Consider the following 22,781-nt stretch of genomic DNA (forward strand, 5'->3'; position numbering starts at 1 on the left):
AATACAGATACAGGCATATCGTTATTATAAATACTTTCATACATTTTTATCAACAAGGAACGTGATGAAGTAAAAATAACACTACTTTGAATCACGATTTATCGTTATTAAACCCATTTTATTTGGAGACCTGTAAAAGTAGCCTCCAACGCTGTGGGTTTTTGAATTCCACATGGCATCAATATAAATCCTGGATTAATATAATTAATACATATGATTTCAGTCATTTTTCAGTTCGATTTATTTTCTCGTCCATCCATCCATCATCTAAGACACTTCACTCATTTTTAATGTTTTTATTTGTATGATACTGCACAAAAACGACTGAGAAGGTTGAACAGTTAGCACTAAAATGCTCACCTGCTCTCAGGCCGAAATGCAACGTTAGGTAAAAAGTGCTTTTCTTTTTTGTTTCATATATGAAAAAAATGTGTACAATATACATACTACTACTACTACTACTACTACTACTACTACTACTAATAATAATAATAATAATAATGCACTCTAAAACTGGGTTTAATACTTCTCAACAAGAATTCAATACACAAATTTACTATGGAAGTTGGCAACTTGGCAACAAGTCATAGCCTAGCCTTATTAAATTAGGGCACACACTTGCAGGCCTTCATCTAACCTTAGAAGCGGTATGCACTGCATTTATTCTAATTCAAAGTCTGTGAACGATTAAACTGTACAGTGCATTATCTAAATGTTTCAAAAAGAATAATATTTTTGTTGAATTTCTTACTGTATTAAACTTACCATGGTGTGTTTCTAATTTTGTACGCGAGTAAAACCCAAATTTCTTTAAAAACGAAAACGAATTTTAAAACTAACTCAAACAAAGTATTTTTGAAAAAAATATTAAAAACTATCAAACCCGCCCTGAAAACTAATTAAAACTAGCTAAATTAAAAAAACTCAAAACGAAAACATAATTAACATTTCCAAACTATAATAACCCTACCCCAGTGTTGTTTGTTTCACTGAGAATAAATTATAAATGCATCGTGCTGCTCTTAAAAATGTAGGCACTGAGGAAAAGTTAAAAACGATTTGGGTTTCAGAGTGGTGTATTTCTCTCATCTTGTCTTATCTTTATCAACTTCTATGACCCCCTCTCTCTGTCTCTAAAGCATCTGTGCGTGTGTGTGCGCGCGCGCGCATGTGTGTGAGATTCGTGAGAGAAGGAGCAACGGCGAGGAACAGAGAGAGAGAGAGAGAGAGAGACAGAGAGAGAGAGAGAGAGAGAGAGAAAGAGAGAGAGCGGGAGAGAGAGAGAGAGATGAAATCCAAGAGTTTTCACTTTTGCACTTTTGACGGGAGGGTGAATTCTTCTTTCACCTTGAGGAAAGTGGTCCTGGGGAATGTCACATTACACAAAGACACTGACAGGCACTCACAAATCTCTTTCCATGAATTGCCATATTCCACTGAGATTTTGATCTTTAGTATACACATTTTGCTACATGCAACTACATATTAAATATCCAATTCCATTCCTTGTTAATATATATACGAAAGGGATGCAATTAGCTGGACTGAGCTGTTCAAGTGAGTGGCGCGTTCGTTTTGATGAGCTTGAACCGACCGCAGCCTATGGTAAAAAAACCCCGATATATATATATATATATATATATATATATATATATGTATATATATATATATATATATATATATATATATATATATATATATATATATATATATATATATATATATATATATATATACATATATATATATATATATATATATATATATACCCCCACAAAATTATCATGAGTTTAAAAAACGAGTTATTTTGTGTGTTATTATTATTGCAGCTGTGTTTGACACTCGTGGTGTAAAATGCATTGAATATTTTATGTAACTACGTTATGGTAAAATCGGAGACATGAACGTAAACGTGTATTGCATATAAGCCTGCTCTCAACATAAACCCACAATATACATCAGCAGTATTTTCGACACTTTTTTGTTAGAAATTCTAGGTCATTGACCACATAATGGATTTGCAGTCAAGTACAAAATAAAACAAAAGATAGCTCAACGACATAGTTTTACAAATGCAAGTTGTCTATTTAGTGAATTCGACAGATTTACAAGTGAAGGCCTTTAACAAATGTTCATAAATGTGTAAATCCACTGAAATGTAAAATTAAATAGAATACTGTCTTGTGGTTTAATTTCAAGATTTGGATTTCTACCTTTTAACAAGATGCATGAAAATACTAAAATAGCCATAATCGACAATAGTCGCATCTTTTGTTGAACATGTCTTAAATTGGCATATATTTGAAGGTGCTCTTTATTTTACATTGGTGTCCAATGGTACAACAGATAAAATGCTGTTCATAAGACTTGAAGTCCAATACGGGGTAGCAACGCCTTTAAAAAGTGATTGTTATTCTTTTTTTCTTTTTTTTTTTATCACTGGGGCTTGTGCAGGGCACCCCATCCAGAGGCACACTCAGTCAGAGAAAATGAGAAGGAAACGTGGACAGGAGAGAATTCGTATCCATAGCACGATAGCCAGCAAGTCACCGGGCTCTGCAGAAACGTTCGCCACCTACTCGCAGGCCGATACGCTGCTGATATTGGCAGTGTTCTCGGTCCAAGGTTGCAGGTTCTGTAGGGCAAATAAAGAGCTATTCTGCAGACACAGGGGGTCTGGTGTCACAGGCTGGTTGATTGACTTCTGGAAGGCCTCTTGCTGCAGTTGCATGAGAATCCGATTGGCTTGCTGTCTCTCCGCCTCTCTTTCCTCCGCTGTTTGCCGCCTGCACAATCCGCCAGCGCGCACAGCAAGGACAGTATCTCACACAATTGCACAGCTTTATGGCAAGCCTTAAGTATTATACTTTTCCTGCATTGCTGCATGTGCTGAAAATAAATGACTCATAAAATAAAAAAATAATAAAATAAACAATACAATAAAAAACGATTACAAGTGTAGTAAGAACGCTTTCTATTTATTTATTTTTTTACATTTTTAAATCGGATTGATTTTTTTCTTTAGAAATCACAACATTCCAATTATAAATGTGTATTTGTGATTTTTAAAGGTGTTTAAATATTAAAATTATTATCGATTGTTTTAAAACGGTGTGGATTTTGAAAATCTGCGTGGGATTCTTGCTTTATGTGTGCAACTTCCTCTCCATTTTTTCTCTCTGTATTTGTCTCGTAATTATCTTCCATTAAAGATAGAGAACCGTTCATACTTTGATTGTGCTTCAAAATCGACGCCGCTTTTTTCGAAACCACGGGTTATTAGAAATTAACGTAAACATGTTTATCAAATGGAGTGATAAAAATATGAACGGCCAAATTCTGTTTAATCCCAACGAAATGTGTTATGGCCAAAAGTGGCTGTCATGCCATCTGTAAAATCGGAGTTGGTGCAGGCTGTATTTTGGCATCCCATTTTACGTACTTTTGGGTTTTATCCACTGCATTTGATTCAGAAGAAATTTCACAACGGATGAATTCGCTGATTGCCGTTGATTTTACAGGTTAGAAATGCTTTGGCGATTGTTCTTGTGTGGATAATAATTATGACGTGTAACCACTGGCAGGCACAAAATGTCTTAAAAAGCTGGCCCCGTTTTCTCCCTTGAAGTTATTGAAAGTACATATCTGATAAGTACAGACACACATACGCCCGCACGCACGCACGAAAACTAAACAAAAATGTCGATTGTGATTAAAGTAAATTACGGTTTCGAGGTTCTTGTTTAACTGTGACCGAAACATTATGCAAAGTTCACTATTTCCCACGAAGCAAAAATAGTGGTGACAGGTGCCACTGAAACTAAATGTTGTACCTCCATTTGGTGCGTCTGTTTTGGAACCAGGTTTTGACCTGAGCGTCGGTCATTTTGAGGGCTTTTGCAAGAGTGGCCCGCTCGGCAGACGCCAGGTACTTCTGGCGGTGGAAGCGCTTCTCCAGCTCGCAGACCTGCAGTCGGGTGAATGACGTCCGCGGCTTCTTCTTCTTCGGTGGCGTCCGGTTCTGGTAGGGGTGTCCGACACGACGTGTTACAGTGAGCGGTGACAAAGACACTAGACGGACCGGAACAACAGGAACATAATTATACATTATTTGATATTCACTATACCGCAAACACTTGCACGGAGTGCTCATGCACTTAATGCTCAGTTTTAATTGATGCGGTCAGAAAGGTTTTCATTTAACAACACCTCAATTGTCGTGCCGTGGTGTATTTGTTTTCTCTAATGATTAGTTTTTTTGATTTTTACCTTTTTTTTAATCTATTTTTTTCACCAAAGCTGGATATTTGTTTGTTCCAATCGGGTTATATATTTTTTACATTAACCCATGTGTGTATAAGGGCCAATAAAGGAAATAAAACCAGCCTACTTTCTGTGAATATTTTTCTATGCACTGCATCACATATTTTTTTAAATTGTCAGGTCTTTCACAACACAGCTTCATTTTGGCACGCACTCGTTCCATTTTTCAACTATTGCATTTTCTTTCACATTGAAAATTCATTTAGAGGATTTGATGCCTACACCGCGCTATCTATTCTATTTTATTGTTTCATACCTGTAAACCTGTCTTTGGTGTATCGTCTGTTGCTCTCCATCCAGGGGAAGGTAAACGCGCTGATGTTGTTGATACTCCCGGTTACCGGCGGCATACAAGAGTTTCCGCCGCTCACCGGTCTGTGCGCAGGCACGCGAATGACCCCGGCGGGATTAGGCCCACTCACATTAACCCCCACGTTCATATGATAAGACCCGCCAAGGGATGCGCTGTTGCAATTATATCCGCCGCTAGCGCACACGAAGCCATTGTTGGCGTTAAAGTTGTAAACCGGGTGTCCGTAATCCGGCTCCTGCATCCTCGTACTCAGCATGCAATTCTGCTCCACGGTGCTGAGAATCTGGTCTATTCCGAAACTGATGGACTCCTGCGCGTATGTGTGTTGCTGCAGATGTGCCCCCACTAGTCCCATGTGATCCATGGCCTGCACACATTGGCGCGGTGAACACGCGTTGATCCAACCAGACTCCAAAAGTGTGCACCGGCCTTCCCCTGCAGCATTTATCTCGAGAGCTCAGGCGCACGTGTGTGCAACATCCAGACAGGCATCTGCATCGGACCAAAAGTCCCCCCCTCCCCCTGTCAGCTTCATCCTCTCTCCCTAGGAGCTGCTTGAAGACATCAATCAAGATGGAAAAAATGTGTGTGTGTGTGTGTGTGTGTGTGTTCACAACCAATTTCTCTTCTAACAGCAATGTATTGAACTACAGTGCTTGACAAGTCGATATATACAAACAACAGCACAACTCAATTTACATGTTATGAAACATATTTACCAACCATGCATCCATTTCTGTATGCTGCTGGTCCTCATTATGAAATCACAGTTTAACGGCAGTTTATAGAAATAAATCATTCACACCTATGGACAATTTAGAATATGTTGAATAAACCAAACAATAATGTCTTGGAATATTGTGGGAACCATTTTCTAAATTACTTTTTCTTTTTCAGGATCACAGGAAGCTGGACCCTATCCCGGCTCACATCACGTGAAAGGCAGACGAAATGCTCGAATGATCGTCAAGTAATTACAGGGCATTTATTGATATAGACAAGCATTAATTCATATTCACATTCACTCCAGCACTAAGTTGGCAATGACCCAATTTTACCTGGAAAGAAGTAAGGGGGCACTGTGGTGACTATAACATACATCATCATAAAAAAAAAATAAAAAAAAGCTAAGCTAGATAGCAATTTGGAATGATTTGATTTGTAAAAAAATGTCAAGATGACAAATGTATTCAAGTTCCTTATTGACATGACGTTATTGACATGAAGTTAGAATATCTTTACATTTTTGTTTTGCTTTTTACTATTATCCAAAGACATTACTGAATTGATCTACCAGGGTCAAATCCAACAACATGGATCCCTGCAAAATGACTGATGTTTATGAGATCACTTTATGGAGCAGTTTCTATGAATAATTCATGTTCAGAGGGATTGTATTGATATGAACACTGATGTGCTTTTTATTTGTTACTGAGGGGGATGAGTTGTGATGCTGGAATGTTTTTGTTTTATGGATTCCAACCAAGGCTGTAACAATCCTCATATATTACTAAGTGTTGCATTAATATTAAAGAGTACAGTACATGCAATGATGAATTTGAAACTTTTGGATTCAATGGATATTTATTGGAGTAAAAATCATGGCTGTTTAATTGCAGATCATAAAATCACTAATATTATTTCTTTCAAATGTGGAGAGGTGACAATAACCTCAAGAAATAAACATATCAACTTTACAACAACTACCAAAAAAATAAAGTGACCCATTGATCTTCTCTTCCGCTCACAGCCACTGGGGCTTAATTACTTAACACAAGGCCTTAGGATATAAATATTTCATCTGTTTTAAATGGTCCTCATTGGTCAAGTGAACACCATCAAATTTTAATGCTAGCATTGCTACAATGCAGACCATAATGATGATTAGGGAGGGCAGTTGCCAAAACATTGAAATACTATGGAGGACTGTGGTTGCTTTTTAAGGGCCCATTAGACACACACAAAGTGTGTAGATTGCGCAATAATACATATTCACACTCACCCATAGAGTGTAGATTTCCCAATCCCACATATTTTGAATGTGCTCGTACTGAATTTCCATCTCCATGTAGATAATTTCTTCTGTTTACCTCTCAGGGTTCTATTTTTGTAGACAGCTGCACCTTCACTGTGGCCTAAATGATGGCATATCCTGATTTTTGTATCAGTACAAGGCTCACATCCAGCATTTGCCAATTTGAACATGCCAAGCTGGACAATGTGTCTTTGAAGATGCGATCGCAGAAACAATTTAGTGGCAGAAAGGCAAAAATCACAAGGGTTTTTGTTTTATGACACATTTAGCCATTTTTTCCATGTAGAACCATAAATGGCCATACAAGATACTGTCATGACAATTATGGCAAAAGTTTGAAGAAGTGAGATCAGCTGAAGTTGGCTCCGGTTATCTGTAATTCCAATGAGGTCAAACGGTGCAGAAAATTGCCATAAAATATGATTGGATACATTACTACATGGGATGGCTTCATCATGCTGAATTTTTCATCTTTTGAAGGATTATTTGAAAATCTCAAAACTATAATTCTATCTTTGCCAGGGCAAAGTCTGTCTCTTTGTTCATCTGAGATTTATAATGACGTTGCCAGGTTTGCAGGTGATTAATTCACATCCAATGACCACACAATCAAATGCACTGTCATAATATACGTCGATCTTTTAAACAGACAGCTTTCTCATATATATATATATATATATGTATTTACAAGTTTTAAACATTGTCATCAACAAAGCTGATATTGTACCATGTAATAAATGTAACATAATGTAACTTTGAAAAAAAAAAAAAACTTGATTTCCCCTTAATATCTATCTTTTATATTTGCAGATCCACTGATCTGTTCTCATCTCTGCTCTACAGTAGTCAATCCCAAATGTTTTTGATGGAGTTGACATTGTGGCTCTGTGTACGTCATTCAGGTTCTTCAAGATCAAACTCATCCAATTATGCTCCACAAAGCATCAAAACTTCTTTTGTATTATTCAATTTTTTTATTGTGTAGGTTCAATGTTTATTGACGCGAACTAGATTTTGGATGGTTTTCCATCGTTATAGTACATATTGAATTATTTGTATTATGTAGGTTGTGCTAACTCAAAGTTATGCTCGCAGTCTACTGACATACGCTGGAGCAGTTTAGCGTGTTAATGTGTTGACACACGCTGACATAGCTTCACCAGACTCCTTGGTGTTTGTATTGAAGCAATGTAGGTCCCATGTTGTTTTCCCGTCTCGCTCTGAAGGAGTGTGGCGGGTTCTACCTGCAGAGTCCTTGACTCTTGACCTGCAAATCTCTGGCGCCAGCTCTGTCAGCAACTCACTGCACTTTCCATTACCACCAACTGCAATACCAACGTTTTTAACCTCTTGGAGCACTTAAATACTCCTCTTCAAAGAAGGAAATGGCTTATTTAAAGGATTTGCACATTCTAATTATAAATCTATATATTCAGAAATGGAGTGATCAGATAAGTCGGGAGGACTTATCTTGGATGACATTAAAGTTTTGCGAGACACAACAAAAACAGCTGATTTAATGGAAAGAGGTGGCATAAACCTTGTCAACCAGAGTCCACAAATTGACAAACAACCATTCATACTTAACAACAATGTTTGCATGTATTTTGTCAATTTGGGTGGGAAAACACAAAAGAATGGGTAAAACATGCAGAGACATATCAGGAAATTGCCTTGGGCCCCGAACTGGAAGGGCCCCCAGAACAGCGCTGACATTGGTCCTTTTGTCAATGACCAAATACCCGAACGTTTAGACATGCAATGTCGATACATTGGAAAAATAAGACCGCACTGGCCCCCCACTAGCTATCACTGCCTAGTATGTTCGCGCAGAGACACGGCCCATATACATCCATATCAATGACACATGTAACCCCAAACCTCCAAAGACACTTCAACGACACGTTGAAAACCCACTTAAAGGGGCCTCAACTACTCGGCCTGCTCTGTGGTACTTGGAAAAAAATGAAGCAAGCATATTCATTAGGGCTGGGATGGTACACTTTTGTCACAATCCGATACAGATTCCCATAATTGGATGGTGATCCGATACGTATTGCGATACTTAAATGTAATAAAATAAAAACCTTAAAATATGTATTAAAAAACAGAGTATGTGTTCCCTATGTTTTAACTTAACTGCCATTTGACATTTATTCAAATGTCAGTGTTAAAAATGTCAGGTTTGTTTGTAGTATGCCGTTGTCGCACACTCTGGTGGCTCGTCTGTTCTTATAATTGAATTTTAGTTGGGCATGTTTTTAGCCACCTATTTTAGGACCCACGATAACTAACAGACAAAAGTCATCGTAACAGTTATTCTCTCCTAAGTCATCCAACCACAAGGTGTGCGTGCATTAGCATGTAAATGACTCAACATAAAGTATCCTTTTTTGTGGGATCGCGATTTGTTTGTGGACATTTCAGTAACTGTTGCTTATGCTGTTTTTTTATTTGTTATGGTTTCGACTGCGGCAAATTAATGTTGTGTCGACGAGGCATTCCATTGCATCCACTCATGTTTTCTTTTTGTTTGTTCTACAGAAACCACACACATATCCACATCTAACCAAATTAAAGATTACATGGACCAAACTGGTTTGATTATTCCTCATCTGGACAATATTGTGTTCTAACTGGACAAACTGCAGCGGTTATCACTCTCATAAACTCCCGAAAATCAGTCCTACAAGCAAATATTTTACAGTCAGGATTGAAAAGTGCATTAACCATTCAAGTAACTGGTCCTGACACACAGGAGTGCATGGTAGGAAAAAAAACTCCAATCACAGATCTCAACTTCAAATGTTCCAAAAGAGCATTATAGAATGTGAAAATATGACTCTTATATGTGCAATAACAGCCACTTCTTAGCTTAGTCGTTTCCCCTAAAATGTTACCTTGTCTTGGGGGTGAGGTGCTCTTATTTCGGCTATAATTTTGTTAGTCTCTTTTTGAGCTGTGTCTAGGCTGCTTTGGTGCAGGGCAGTATGTCCTCTATTGGCCTATACGGGAACATGGTTTTGAAAGTATCGTTATTCCCTTATGTTATCGATACTTGGTATTGGCACAAAAAGTATTGCGATGCATTGCTAACCGATATTTTCCGATCACTAGTATTCGTCAAGGCCTGCAAAAAGAAAAAAAAAAGTTGTGAATTCAAATGTGCAATTTTGACATTCGGCCAGTCCGCTTATTTTTGCGTTGCCTTCGCCACCTACGGCCCTGTCAAACCCACCGCAATATCCGCTGGTCATGCGCCATGTCATCCCTGATGCTGAAAGTATGGTGAAAAGTCGCTGGAACTCATCAATTTGTCATGTAATCCAACGGTAATAAAGTCCATGCGATTATAGTATCCAGCAACAAAGGTAAATGTGCAGTAAAAAAGGAAAAGGCATCAGTTGTCGTTACTCTCTGGTGGCCGTGCACTGCGGCAGCCGTTGAAGCAGTTTTCATACTGGCATGTCATTATCCATACTGCTTATCCTGTACAGGGTCGCAGGAGGGTGCTGTTAGTGCTGGGCGATATGACCTAAAATCAATATTGCAATAAATCGGGCAATTTTACCTCGATAACGATAAATGCACGATAAATTCCCCCTGAGGACCAAAATCAAAATACATGCAGGAAATGCATATTAACTGCTTTTTTTTATTGACCAACTGGTACACATTACTTTCAATGAAAAATAAAAGTACAAAAATCATTTGTATAAACATTCCAAATAGCTTGCTTTGCATGATTTGAACAATGTCACAAAGAACAGGAGAAAAAGGGTACCTCTCACAAAATCTTTTTCTGCAAATAGATTGTGCCGAAATGCTGGAATGCAATTTGCAAAGGCCTAGATTTGTGTAAAGGTATCTTATAAACAATATAAATAATGCCATGTGCGAAGGAGCTAGTCGCCTGTAAACTAAATGCTAAATAAAATGAAAAAAAATGTCAATGGAATGCCAATGCCAAATAAACAAGTGTGCTTCATCAGGAAAATGTGCCATCTCGAGTACTCTGGTGCGCGGTCGCCACTTGTCGTCTATGCACTGCACATTCAGGCTCAAACAGGGATCCATGTTGCGACTAGACCACAAGTCGGATGTGGATGCAAAAAGCTTGACATGTCTCCGCTCCCGTCCCAATGTTGTCCATATCGGGAAGAACGGTTTGCAAAAAATATTTTCGTACCTTTTGTCGGCTACTTTCATGAGGCATTTCAATCCTGTGCGCTTCTCTTGGATGATGTCGCCTCCGTTATGGGCTGTTGTCACTTGTCCAACCTTGCTTCTCACTTTGAACTTTTATCACAAGCTCCAAGTCAACAGCATGGTTGCGTTGTGGGTGGTGAAAAAGAAAAGGTTGGACGCGCTGTTTTGGTGCTCACGACCCACTTTGTAGTTCATGTTATTTTGCTTAAACATTGTCTTTATGGAACCCAAAACATTTCCAAACGAAAGATGTCGAATTTCTTTTCGGGACAAGCGCGACAGGAACAATTTCAACTAACGTTACTTCGTCTTCAGCCGTGTCAGCCGCTTCTGGATTTGAATTGCCGGCGACGAACGCATCTTCTGTTTACATTCTTGTTCAGAAGGGTGGAGTCACGTAACGACACGCGCTGTAGCCGTCTTAAAGGGGCATGAACATTGCCGCAGACAGAAAAGACTTCTTTTTCTTTTTCTTTTTTTTTTAGACATCGGATTTACCGACATGGGCAAAATGATGTCGGTCGTTGTAATACATTTCGGTAACGGTAAATTTTCGGTTTATCGCCCAGCCCCAGGTGCTGGCTGTGGAGCCTATCCCAGCTGAAACCCCACTTCGGGTCCTTTGATTGTGTAAGGGGCTGCTTTTCCACCCGTGGCTGGAGAAGCAGTGTCGAAGGGACCCTTTAACCGCGGACACAGGAGATGCAGTGCTTAACAGAAAGTTTATTAGCACAATGGTACTTACACTGGAGAGGGGAGCCCTCTAATCTCGTTGCACACTTGAGTACAATGACAATAAAGGGATTTCTGTCAGGGTTCGCCGGTAGGCGAGGTGGGGAAGGACCCAAGGTGCGAGGAAGCAGGGATAAGGGTAACTTAAAGGGAATTTATTTAACAAAACAAAACCAAAAGGCAAACAAGGTACGAGGGCAAACAAACGTGGCTGGGTGCAAAATAACAAAGACAAACTAAACGTGACTAAACAGAACAAAAAATGACAAATAACGAGGACCGTGACAAACACTAGGGATCGTGGGCATGAGCGAGAAGGAGGGTGGTCGTGGAAAGTCCATAACAGGGCGTAGCAGGAGAAATGTTCCGACGCTGAGCTGTCGGCAAGGGGTGGATAAATAGTCCGAGTAATCAGGGGAGCAGATGGGAATCAGGTGCGTGATGGTTGACAGGGAACAGGTGCGTGGCTGGTGAGGACGAGACGGCTGAGAGGGAAACGCCCCTACACAGCTGACAAAACAATAACAAAAAGGCACATGGCAGGAAGGAGGGAAGAAAACAACAACAAAAACACAGACATGCCCGACACGGGTCATGACAGTACCCCCCCCTCAAGGGACGGATTCCAGACGTCCCAAAAAACACCAAGACACAGTCCAAGAACGAGGGTGGGCGGAAGGGGTCGGAAGGTGGGACCACCACCCTAGTTCGAGACCGGTCTGGCGGATGTCCGGGAGGCCAGACCAGCGAGTCCCGTCGTGGCCATTCGGGCGGACGTCCGGGAGGCGGAACCAGGGACCGCGAGCGAGACCGGTCTGGCGGATGTCCTGGAGGCCAGACCAGCGAGTGCCGTCGAGGCCATTCGGGCGGACGTCCGGGAGGCCAGATCCATGAATCCACCCGTGGCCATTCAGGCGGACGTCCGGGCGCACCCGGGACAGGAACGCGGAGCGGGGGCTGGTCGTCGAACCCCGCCGAGACAGGAACGTGGAGCGGGGGCTGGTCGTCGAACCCCGCCGAGACAGGAACGTGGAGCGGCGGCTGGTCGTCGAACCCCGCCGAGACAGGAACGTGGAGCGGCGGCTGGTCGTCGAACCCCGCCGAGACAGGAACGTGGAGCGGCGGCTGGTCGTCGAACCCCGCCGAGACAGGAACGTGGAGCGGCGGCTGGTCGTCGAGTCCCGCCGAGACAGGAACGTGGAGCGGCGGCTGGTCGTCGAGTCCCGCCGAGACAGGAACGTGGAGCGGCAGTTGGTCGTCGAACCCCGCCGAGACAGGAACATGGAGCGGCGGGGGATCGTCGGATGCCGCTGAGGCCGGAACGGGGCGCGATGGTGGGTCGTCGTGCGTCGCCGAGGCTGAGGCGAGACGCGCCGGCGGACCGTCGTCCATCGCGGGCACCAGAACCGGGAGCGGTGGCGGGTCGTCGAACCCTGCCGAGACAGGAACGTGGAGCGGCGGCTGGTCCTCGAACCCCGCCGAGACAGGAACGTGGAACGGGTGCAGGAAAAGCGCCGTCGGATCAAGGGCTTGGGACGGACGCCCTACTGGCTCCGCCGGAACATGGACTAGGGGCGGACGCGGAACGCGCTCCGCCGCAACATGGACTTGGGGCGGACACAGGACGTGCACCGCCGGAACATGGACTTGGGGCGAACGCACGACGTGCACCGCCAGAACATGGACTTGGGGCGGACGCGGAACGTGCTCCGCCGCAACATGGACTTGGGGCGGGCGCAGGACGTGCACCGCCGGGACCTGGACTTGGGGCGAACGCACGACGTGCACTGCCGGAACATAGACTTGGGGCGAACGCCGGACGGGCTCCGCCGAAACGTGAGCTTGGGACGGACGCACCACGTGCTCCGCCTGAACGTGAACTGGGGACGGACGCACAACGTGCTCCGCCTGAACGTGAGCTTGGGACGGACGCACAACGTGCTCCGCCTGAACGTGAACTGGGGACGGACGCACGACGTGCTCCGCCGGAACGTGAACTTGGGACGGACGCACGACGTGCTCCGCCGGAACGTGAACTTGGGGCGGACGCAGGGTCTGCTCCGCCTGAACGTGGACTTGGGGCGGACGCAGGGTCTGCTCCGCCTGAACGTGGACTTGGGGCGGACGCAGGGTCTGCTCCGCCTGAACGTGGACTTGGGGCGGACGCGGGACATGCGCCGCCGGAACAGGGACTTGAAGCGCCGGAACGGGGCTCAGCAGCTGGCGAGGAGCCGGAACGGGACTCAGCAGCTGGCGGGGAGCCGGGACGGGGCTCGGCAGCTGGCGGGGAGCCGGGACGGGGCTCAGCAGCTGGCGCGGAGCCGGGACGGGGCTCAGCAGCTGGCGGGGAGCCGGGACGGGGCTCAGCAGCTGGCGGGGAGCCGGGACGGGGCTCAGCAGCTGGCGGGGAGCCGGGACGGGGCTCAGCAGTTGGCGGGGAGCCGGGACGGGGTTCCGCAGCTGGCGGGGAGCCGGGACGGGGCTCAGCAGCTGGCGGGGAGCCGGGACGGGGCTCAGCAGCTGGCGGGGAGCCGGGACGGGGCTCAGCAGCTGGCGGGGAGCCGGGACGGGGCTCAGCAGCTGGCGGGGAGCCGGGACGGGACGCTGCAGCTCGCGAGGGACCAGCTCCGGAGGCTGCAGCTCATGTGGAGGCGGGATGGTCTGTGCAACTGACGCGGAAGCGAAACGGGGCACAGCCGCTGACGAGGCACAGGAACTGGAGGCGACCTGGATTGCAGCCGCTGACGTGGAGGCGGCTGCGGGCCGAGCGCAGCAGTCGAGCCGGGCGCAGCCGAGACGGGGGGCCTGACCCCTATCAGCCTGCCGCCATAGGGAGTCAGGGGAACGGGAGACATGAGGGACCGTGACTACTGTTGCTGGTGAACGTGAGCTATGAAACGCAAGGGGAATGTGACTAGGTGCGGAAACAGACGGTGGACGTGGTGAACGACGTGGCCGTGATCTACGTGACTTGGGACGAGGTGAACGACGCGAGGTAACGTGGGAGGTGGTCTCAAAAGGGTCAAAAGAAAAAGGTGACGGAAATAGTTCGGGGGGAGGAAAGTGACGGGTCCTAACTGAATCTGTGTCGTGCTGGGCATACAACAGGTCGTAAATGTGTTCAAAATCATCCTCATGATCCGAGTCTACAAAAATGTGAGGGGGCGTAATGGCATTGCGTTCAAAATCTTCTTCGTAATCTGAATCTATAATCAGGTGAGGGGGTATGACAGGTGGGTAATCGTTAACACTATAATAATATTCCCTTTATTAGTCCCACAATGGGGAAATTCGAGACTCGAACCCAGGCCTCCTGGGGAGACTGGGTCCGGAACGCGGCGCCTTAGACCACTCGGCCATCCTGGCAGCCATCACTGTCATGAAACGCAGGGGAGGAAACAGACGGGGAACGAAAAATTGCACCAACGTGATGGACGCGGGATTGGTCGTCAGGCTGATGAGGGCGGTTGTCCGATCGGCGACGACAATGACGTCGCCGAGAGCTTCCCGCTGGGTCCGTAGTTGGTCGGAACATTCTGTCAGGGTTCGCCGGTAGGCGAGGTGGGGAAGGACCCAAGGTGAGAGGAAGCAGGGATAAGGGTAACTTAAAGGGAATTTATTTAACAAAACAAAACCAAAAGGCAAACAAGGTACGAGGGCTAACAAACGTGGCTGGGTGCAAAATAACAAAGACAAACTAAACGTGACTAAACAGAACAAAAAATGACAAATAACGAGGACCGTGACAAACACTAGGGATCGTGGGCATGAGCGAGAAGGAGGGTGGTCGTGGAAAGTCCATAACAGGGCGTAGCAGGAGAAATGTTCCGACGCTGAGCTGTCGGCAAGGGGTGGATAAATAGTCCGAGTAATCAGGGGAGCAGATGGGAATCAGGTGCGTGATGGTTGACAGGGAACAGGTGCGTGGCTGGTGAGGACGAGACGGCTGAGAGGGAAACGCCCCTACACAGCTGACAAAACAATAACAAAAAGGCACATGGCAGGAAGGAGGGAAGAAAACAACAACAAAAACACAGACATGCCCGACACGGGTCATGACAATTTCGAATTCTAATTCTAATTCTACAATACAAACGGGCGCGGAACCGACAAAGTCCAACATAAAGCGCTGGAGAGAAAGTCCACTCCAGGAGGAAAACATTAACGATAACGAAAAACGCTTGCAACGCAAGGGAAAAGAACAAGAACGGAAATCGCTTGCCGCAGAAGAGCAAGGGGAGTCAATTGGGAACGAGCAAAGGAATCCGACAAGTACAGGGCACGAGACGTAGTCAATGGGCGTAACAAAGGTCATAACACGAGAATCAAGGAAACGAGGAATCAACACAGACGTGGCACGTAGCGAGAGCAATGAGGAAGGAATAATCCGACGCTGAGGGGTCAGCGTCGGAGGCTTAAATACACTGAATAATCATGGCTAACGTGACACAGCTGTGTGGCCGGTGGGCGTGTCTCTCCGGCCGTGAAAACATGGCATGACGAGAATGCCGGGAGGTACGCCCACGGGCCAGCTGAGAACATAAACAAACAAAACACAAAGACACGTGGCATGACAAAACACGGATCATGACAGATTGTTGGACAGTCAGCTTAGAATGTTGAAAGTATTCCTTTTAATTCTCACAGTACTTAAAACTAGCTCTTAATACTTAATGCCAAGACTATAAGTTCAAATAAGATAATTAAGTTAAGTAAGTAAATATCTTGAGACAAACAGACAATTTTATTGTAAGCAAAAATAACTTGACAAGGTTGCTGTTCGGCCGAAGCCGACAGCGGAAGGTGGACTCTAGAAACGCTGACCAGGAAAGGAGGTTTCGACAAGGTGTTTATTGGGACCGTCAGCAAACAATCAATCCATACAGTTCCTACCGTATGAATTAGCAGGGAAACTAAATTGATGCAGATATCGTAACTTACACCCGAGGCGGGAACCGACAACGAAAAGCGCTGGTGGGCACAGCCGCACCAGGAAAGGAAAACGAAGGTTAAACTTAAAGCGCTTGCAATGCAAGGAAAATTCAAAAACGAGAATGGCTTACCACAAAAGGGAAAGCAAAATCCAATGAGCGAAAAAGAGAACATAAAGCGAGCCGGCAGATAGCTGAGGCTGAAAAACAAACGATCAAACAAGACTCGGAACAAGAAGGGCAGAATCAGAACGTGAACCATGAACGTGGGTATCGCAGGATAATAATCTGACGCCGACTGTTTCTCGGCGGCGGCTTAAGTAGTTACTCATTTGGACATGATCGCGATCAGGTGCGAGGCTTGTCAGCGCGCCTCTCCCAGCTGGTGCGGCGCGCGCCGGGGGAAAAAAAAAAGGTAAACACAGACGGATCGTAACAGTACCCCCCCTTAACGGACGCCCCCTGGCGGACCACCTGGTTTGGAGGGATGAGCGCGGTGAAAGTCGCGGATGAGGTCGGGACACAGGACCCAGGAGCGGGGGACCCACTGACATATCCTTCCCAGTCGACCAGGTATTGGAAACCCCTCCCCCTGCGCCTGGAGTCCAGGATCTCCCGAACCTTGTATGCCGGTGCCCCGTCGATGATCTCTGGGGGCGGTGGTGGGGCGGAAGGAGGAACCATGTGGCAGGTAGGAGCCGGCTTGATCAGTGAGACGTGGAAAACCGGGTGTATCCTCATGGTGGGGGGCAATCTCAGCCGGACGGAGACGGGATTGACGATGGCCTCCACTTCAAACGGCCCCACAAATCTCTGACCCAGCTTCCGGGAAGATGCCGGCAGGTTGAGGTCCCGGGTGGACAACCACACTTGGTCCCCGGGTTGGTAAGCGGGGGCCGGTCGCCGACGACGGTCCGCGATGCGCCGGTTGCGCTCGGCTGTTCGGGAGAGGGCCGCTCTGGTCTCCTTCCACATCTGGTGGGCCCGCTTGAGGTGGCGCTGGACTGAGGGAATCTCCTCCTTGCCAGCCTGGGTAGGGAACAACGGTGGCTGATAGCCGTAGGCGGACATGAATGGCGACCGCCCGGCGGAAGACGAGACCAGGGTGTTATGGGCGTACTCTACCCAGGGTAGGTGGTCGACCCAGGTCGAGGGCCGGCTGTGACAAACGCATCGGAGGGCTGCCTCGAGGTCCTGGTTAGCCCTCTCTGATTGACCATTGGACTGTGGGTGGTAACCGGAAGACAGGCTCGGCGTGGCCCCCAGCGACCGGCAAAACAGCTTCTAGACCTGGAGACACCAGGTCGTCCGGAACCCCGTGCAGTCTCACCACATGCTGGACTAGGAGGTTGGCCGTCTCCAGGGCGGAGGGGGAAGCTTGGGTAAGGCGATGAAGTGGGCTGACTTGGAGAAACGGTCCACCACTGTCAGGATGACCGTCTTCCCTCTGGACGCGGGAAGACCTGTGACGAAGTCTAATGCGAGATTGGACCATGGGCGAGCAGGAACGGGCAGGGGGTGCAGTAGTCCCGCCGGCGGTTGGTGGGAGGACTTGTTGGTGGCGCAGGCGGGGCATGCCCGAATATAGTCTGGAACATCTGCCTTTAGAGATGGCCACCAGAAGCGTTGCCCGATTAGGCCCAGGGTGCGGCGAATGCCCGGGTGGCAGGCCAGCTTGGACGCGTGCCCCCACGTGATCACTTCCCCGCGGAATTGCGCTGGAACGTAGAGGCGACCCGCGGGACATCCGGCCGTAGCGCCGGTCTCCTCCTGCGCCTCTCGGATCTGCTGCTCGAACCTCCATTGTAGGCCCCCCACCAGGCGATGGCTCGGGACCATGCTGGCCGGGCCCTCCTCCTCCTCCTCCTCCCAGGAGTCATGGATACGGGACAGGGCGTCGGGCTTGGTGTTCCGGGAGCCGGGGCGGAATGTGAGGGTGTAATTGAACCTGCTCAAGAGGAGTGACCAACGCGCCTGCCAAGGGTTGAGTCTTTTCATGGACCGGATGAAAGAGAGGTTCTTGTGGTCGGTGTAGACAGTGAAACGCTCCGGGGTGCCCTCCAGCCAGTGGCGCCACTCCTGAAGGGCCAGGACCACGGCCAGCAACTCCCGATTTCCCACGTCATAGTTAGCTTCTGCCGGGGAGAGGCGACGGGAGGAGAAGGCGCAGGGATGGAGCTTCTGGTCGACCGGGGAACGCTGGGACAAGACGGCCCCCACTCCTGAGTCGGACGCGTCCACCTCTACAACGAAAGATAATTCTGGGTTAGGGTGGTGCAGAACCGGCGGGTTGGTGAAAGCCCTCTTGAGGTTCGTGAATGCGGCCTCGGCTAGGCTATCCCACGCGAAACGGATCTTAGTGGACATAAGGGGGGTTAGTGGCAGGGCCTGACGGCTATAATCCTTGATAAAACGCCGGTAGAAATTCACGAAACCGAGAAAACGCTGGAGCTGTTTACGCGTCGTCGGCGTCGGCCATTCTACCACCGCGCGCGTCTTGGCCGGGTCAGCTCGCAGCTGCCCGTCCTCTACTATGAACCCGAGGAACTGGACTGAGGTTTGGTGAAATTCACATTTCTCGGCCTTCACGTAGAGCCTGTTTTCGAGCAGGCGCTGTAGTACGGTTCTAACGTGTTGCTGATGCTCGTGAGCGGAGCGAGAGAAAATGAGGATGTCGTCAAGATAGACGAAGCAGCACACATTGAGCAGGTCTCTTAGCACATCATTGATTAGCGCCTGAAAAACCGCGGGTGCATTCGGCAAGCCAAAGGGCATGACTAGGTACTCGAAATGGCCTAATGGAGTCTTGAATGCGGTTTTCCACTCATCTCCTTCCCGGATGCGAACCAAGTGATAAGCGCTGCGGAGGTCTAGTTTGGTGAAGATGGTGGAAGATTGCAGGGGAGCGAAAGCGGAGTCTAACAGGGGTAGCGGGTAGCGGTTCTTTACCGTAATCTCGTTCAAGCCCTTGTAATCGACGCAAGGCCGGAGCGTCTTGTCTTTCTTTTCCACGAAGAACAAGCCCGCGCCCACTGGCGACTTGGAAGGTCTAATTAACCCCGCAGCCAAACACTCTGTGATGTACTCCTTCATTGCCGCCTGCTCGGGCTGCGAGACCTTATATAGACGGACCGACGTGAGAACCGCGTCCGGGATCAAGTCAATCGTGCAATCGTAGGGACGGTGAGGAGGCAGAGACTGGGCACGCTCCTTACAAAAAACTGCGCTGAGGTCGTGGTAAATCTGCGGAACGTTTTCAAGGTTCGCTTTTTTCACGGGGTGGGCTCTAACCTTTAACCCCTCCTCGGCGGACCGCGAGCAATGGGCATAGCAGAAAGTTCCCCAGTTCTGGATCGATAAACGTTCCCAGTCTATGACCGGATTGTGCGCCCTTAGCTAGGGAATGTCGAGAACGACCGGAGCTGATCTAGAAGGCATGACAAAAAAAGAACGCCGCTCGATGTGGTTCCCCAAGATCTTAAGCGACAAAGGGTTCAGTCAATCGACGGATGGCCGCCAGGACGCGACCATCGAGGTCGTACAATGGTTCAGCCTGCTCCAGTTCTGTCACCGCGCACCCGAGTTCGGCCACAAGGCCGGCATCGATGAAACAGTCATCGGCTCCTGAGTCAATCAGCGCACGCACGCGGATGGTTGTGGTCGCGCCTGAGATCTCCCCCTTGATCTCCATTCTCAACGCGCCCCGGGAGTTACCGTCCCCCTGTCCTGGAGCCCCGACGCCGGGCGGCTCCTGTCCGGAACGGGTTACCGGGGGAGGATCGGCCACGAACTCACAGTGGGTGACGCGGTCGGAAGGTGAGTCGCGGCGAGTAGATCTCCTGGGACATGAGGCCACTCGATGGCCCTGGAGCCCGCAGTAGAAGCAAGCTCCCGTCCTCCGACGACGCTCCCGCTCGAGTGAGTCCAGGCGTCCCGCTCCTAGCTGCATGGCGCGCGCCGGGGGGAAACGCCCACTCGCTGAAAAAGGTAAACACAGACGGATCGTAACAAAAAGAAGCACATTTGGGTTAAATTTAAGAAATTATATTTTACTTAAGATTTCACTTTTTGTAGTTTGCACATTGAGCATTCAGAACCAGATAATCACATATATATATATATATATGTATATTTCAACAAAATGGACTTTAGTGAGGGGTGAAACATAACATGTCTTTGTTGGTTGTATAAATACTACGTACAATAAACACAATTACCATACTGATTCTAACTGATTATGCAACCAAATTATTCTTATAGGTTAAGAAAATCTGCACAATTTAGACTCAATGGTATAAGATTGTAAAGTAATACAAGGAACTATGAAAAGTAAATTATTTGTACAGCATTAAAAAGAAACAGCTGTAAGAAAGTGTACAATGAAATACAATGAAACGTAAAACACAGTATGTATATATATGATTATTTATGATTGATAGATGACTATGATTATTCGGTAACACTTTATAATAAGTACACACTAATAAGCATTAGCTAGGCATTTGTGAATACTGAAGCAAAGCATTGGTACTTAGTGAGTTTAATAACTTATAATGCATGTTTTTCACATGAATAATCACTAGTATGTAGTTAATAAACATTTCTAAATGGTTTATTCATTATTAATAAGATCATCCGTAACATGCTTTATGATTGCATTTTCATACTTTATAATTGGCAGATTACTATATTGACTATATTATGGATTGCATCATTTACCAATCAGTCCTTCAGGAATAGTTAGTCATTTGTAAGCTCATTTGGAAAGCGTACGCAAATGACTAGCAAACTATTAAGATATACAAGCATACACTCATACACAAACAAATCAGACATGTTCTATTTGTTAGTGAGTGTTAGTTCATGTTTTATAAAAACTGTTATAACTTGGGTAGGAGGGTTAATATCCAAAATAAAGACTCGGGAGGAAGGAAGCCATTTCAACTGCGTCTGTATTTTTCGTTCAGCGCTCAACAACAACTTACGTCATCAACAAGTTACCCAGGGGGCACCGCTGCATTCTCAAAGAGAAACGACTACAATCAATACATAACATATTCCTTCCCCCTTACTGTTAAGGTCCCCTTAGCAAAAGTCAACCTTATTTTTTTTTTGTATTTTTTTTTATTTATTTATTTTTTTTTATCAGTATTGCCAGGTAAAGATTGTGATTCAATACACAACAATTTTAACTAGCCCTCAAACCGGGCGCTAACTACGGAGAGAGGGTGGACTTCCTCAATCCGATCTAAACCCTGGGGATTATTCTGCCCCATAAAATGGGTTAGTCACTACACTACAACGTCAGTCTGTCAGGGGGTCGTCTTTGTCTTTTAGGATAAGTACGACCGATCAATAAGTCAGTTACAGTGTCTGTTGAAGATGGCTGAATGATTCCTGGGTTGAGACGGGTACCGGGCATAGTCCCCTGAGCAGGCTTGGGTGTTCCGTGGACATTGTCCATTTCAGAGGGTTGCTCCTGAGGTTTCTCTGAAGGTGGATGTTGCTCTTGATAGACCTCTGGCGCTGGATTGAAGGGCGTAGCACGATATGAGTCTTCCCCAGGGCCGGAAGCCAGGAGCAATTGATCAATATGTCGTCTCCAAACGAGGTGATCATGGGTCTTCACTGTATATGATACTGGGCCTGTTTTCGCAACAACTGTTGCAGGTGTCCACTTATCACCGCGGGCCTAGTTCCAAGCAAGAACCTTATCTCCCGCCGTTAAGGACCGTAACTTGGCCTTCGCCCGTTGTCCCATTTGAGCTTCCTGTTGGTGATGAAGAATGTCTTTTGTCTTTTGAGGTCTTAAGAGGTCAAGTCGTGTGCGGAGTGTTTTCTTAAACATTGATGAGGCAGGAGACACCTTAGTTGTGGCGTGGGGCGTGTTTCTGTATGACAACAGAAATCTATTGAGGGGACGGTTTAGAGATAGTGTACCTGGGGAGGACTTTAGCGCTTGCTTCATAGTTTGTATGAATCTTTCAGCAAGCCCATTTGTAGCAGGACGATACGGTGCAGACCTGATGTGCTGAATACCATTCTCTTCCACGAACATTCTGAACTCTTCCGAAACCAGCTGGGGGCCATTGTCACTGACAAGCTATTGGGGAAGACCAAACCTGCAGAACATAGACCTTAACTCTTCGACAGTTCTTTCTGAAGAGGTGCTTTTCATGACAGCTACTTCAGGCCATTTGCTATGAGCATCGACTACCACTAGGAACATGTGGCCCTC

The 22,781-nt window shown here is 46.6% G+C and overlaps 1 protein-coding gene across 1 annotated transcript; it reads right to left on the minus strand.

Moving 5' to 3' along the window:
• Positions 1-2,575: 2,575 nt before the first annotated feature.
• On the minus strand, positions 2,576-5,030 carry tlx1 (T cell leukemia homeobox 1). Its single transcript, XM_088305177.1, has 3 exons — positions 4,580-5,030; positions 3,834-4,071; positions 2,576-2,786 (listed from the first exon to the last, which is right to left on the minus strand). The coding sequence occupies exons 1-3, from the start codon at positions 4,998-5,000 to the stop codon at positions 2,576-2,578; spliced, it is 870 nt and encodes a 289-aa protein (XP_088161303.1). The 5' UTR covers positions 5,001-5,030.
• Between the last annotated feature and the right edge of the window lie 17,751 nt (positions 5,031-22,781).

This window comes from Idiotropiscis lumnitzeri, chromosome 9 (assembly GCF_059441095.1).
Source record: "Idiotropiscis lumnitzeri isolate Australia: NSW breed Sydney's pygmy pipehorse chromosome 9, RoL_Ilum_1.0, whole genome shotgun sequence".
NCBI lineage: Eukaryota > Metazoa > Chordata > Actinopteri > Syngnathiformes > Syngnathidae > Idiotropiscis > Idiotropiscis lumnitzeri.

What these genes read in the sequence shown, in the direction of transcription:
- tlx1 (XM_088305177.1), bottom strand. Translation starts at nt 5,000, where the DNA reads ATGGATCACATGGGACTAGTGGGGGCACATCTGCAGCAACACACATAC. An exon ending in CACCAAAGACAGGTTTACAG is followed by an intron (nt 4,072 to 4,579) that starts GTATGAAACAAT and finishes CGGTCCGTCTAG; the next exon opens with TGTCTTTGTCACCGCTCACT. An exon ending in AACAGACGCACCAAATGGAG is followed by an intron (nt 2,787 to 3,833) that starts GTACAACATTTA and finishes CGGATTGTGCAG; the next exon opens with GCGGCAAACAGCGGAGGAAA.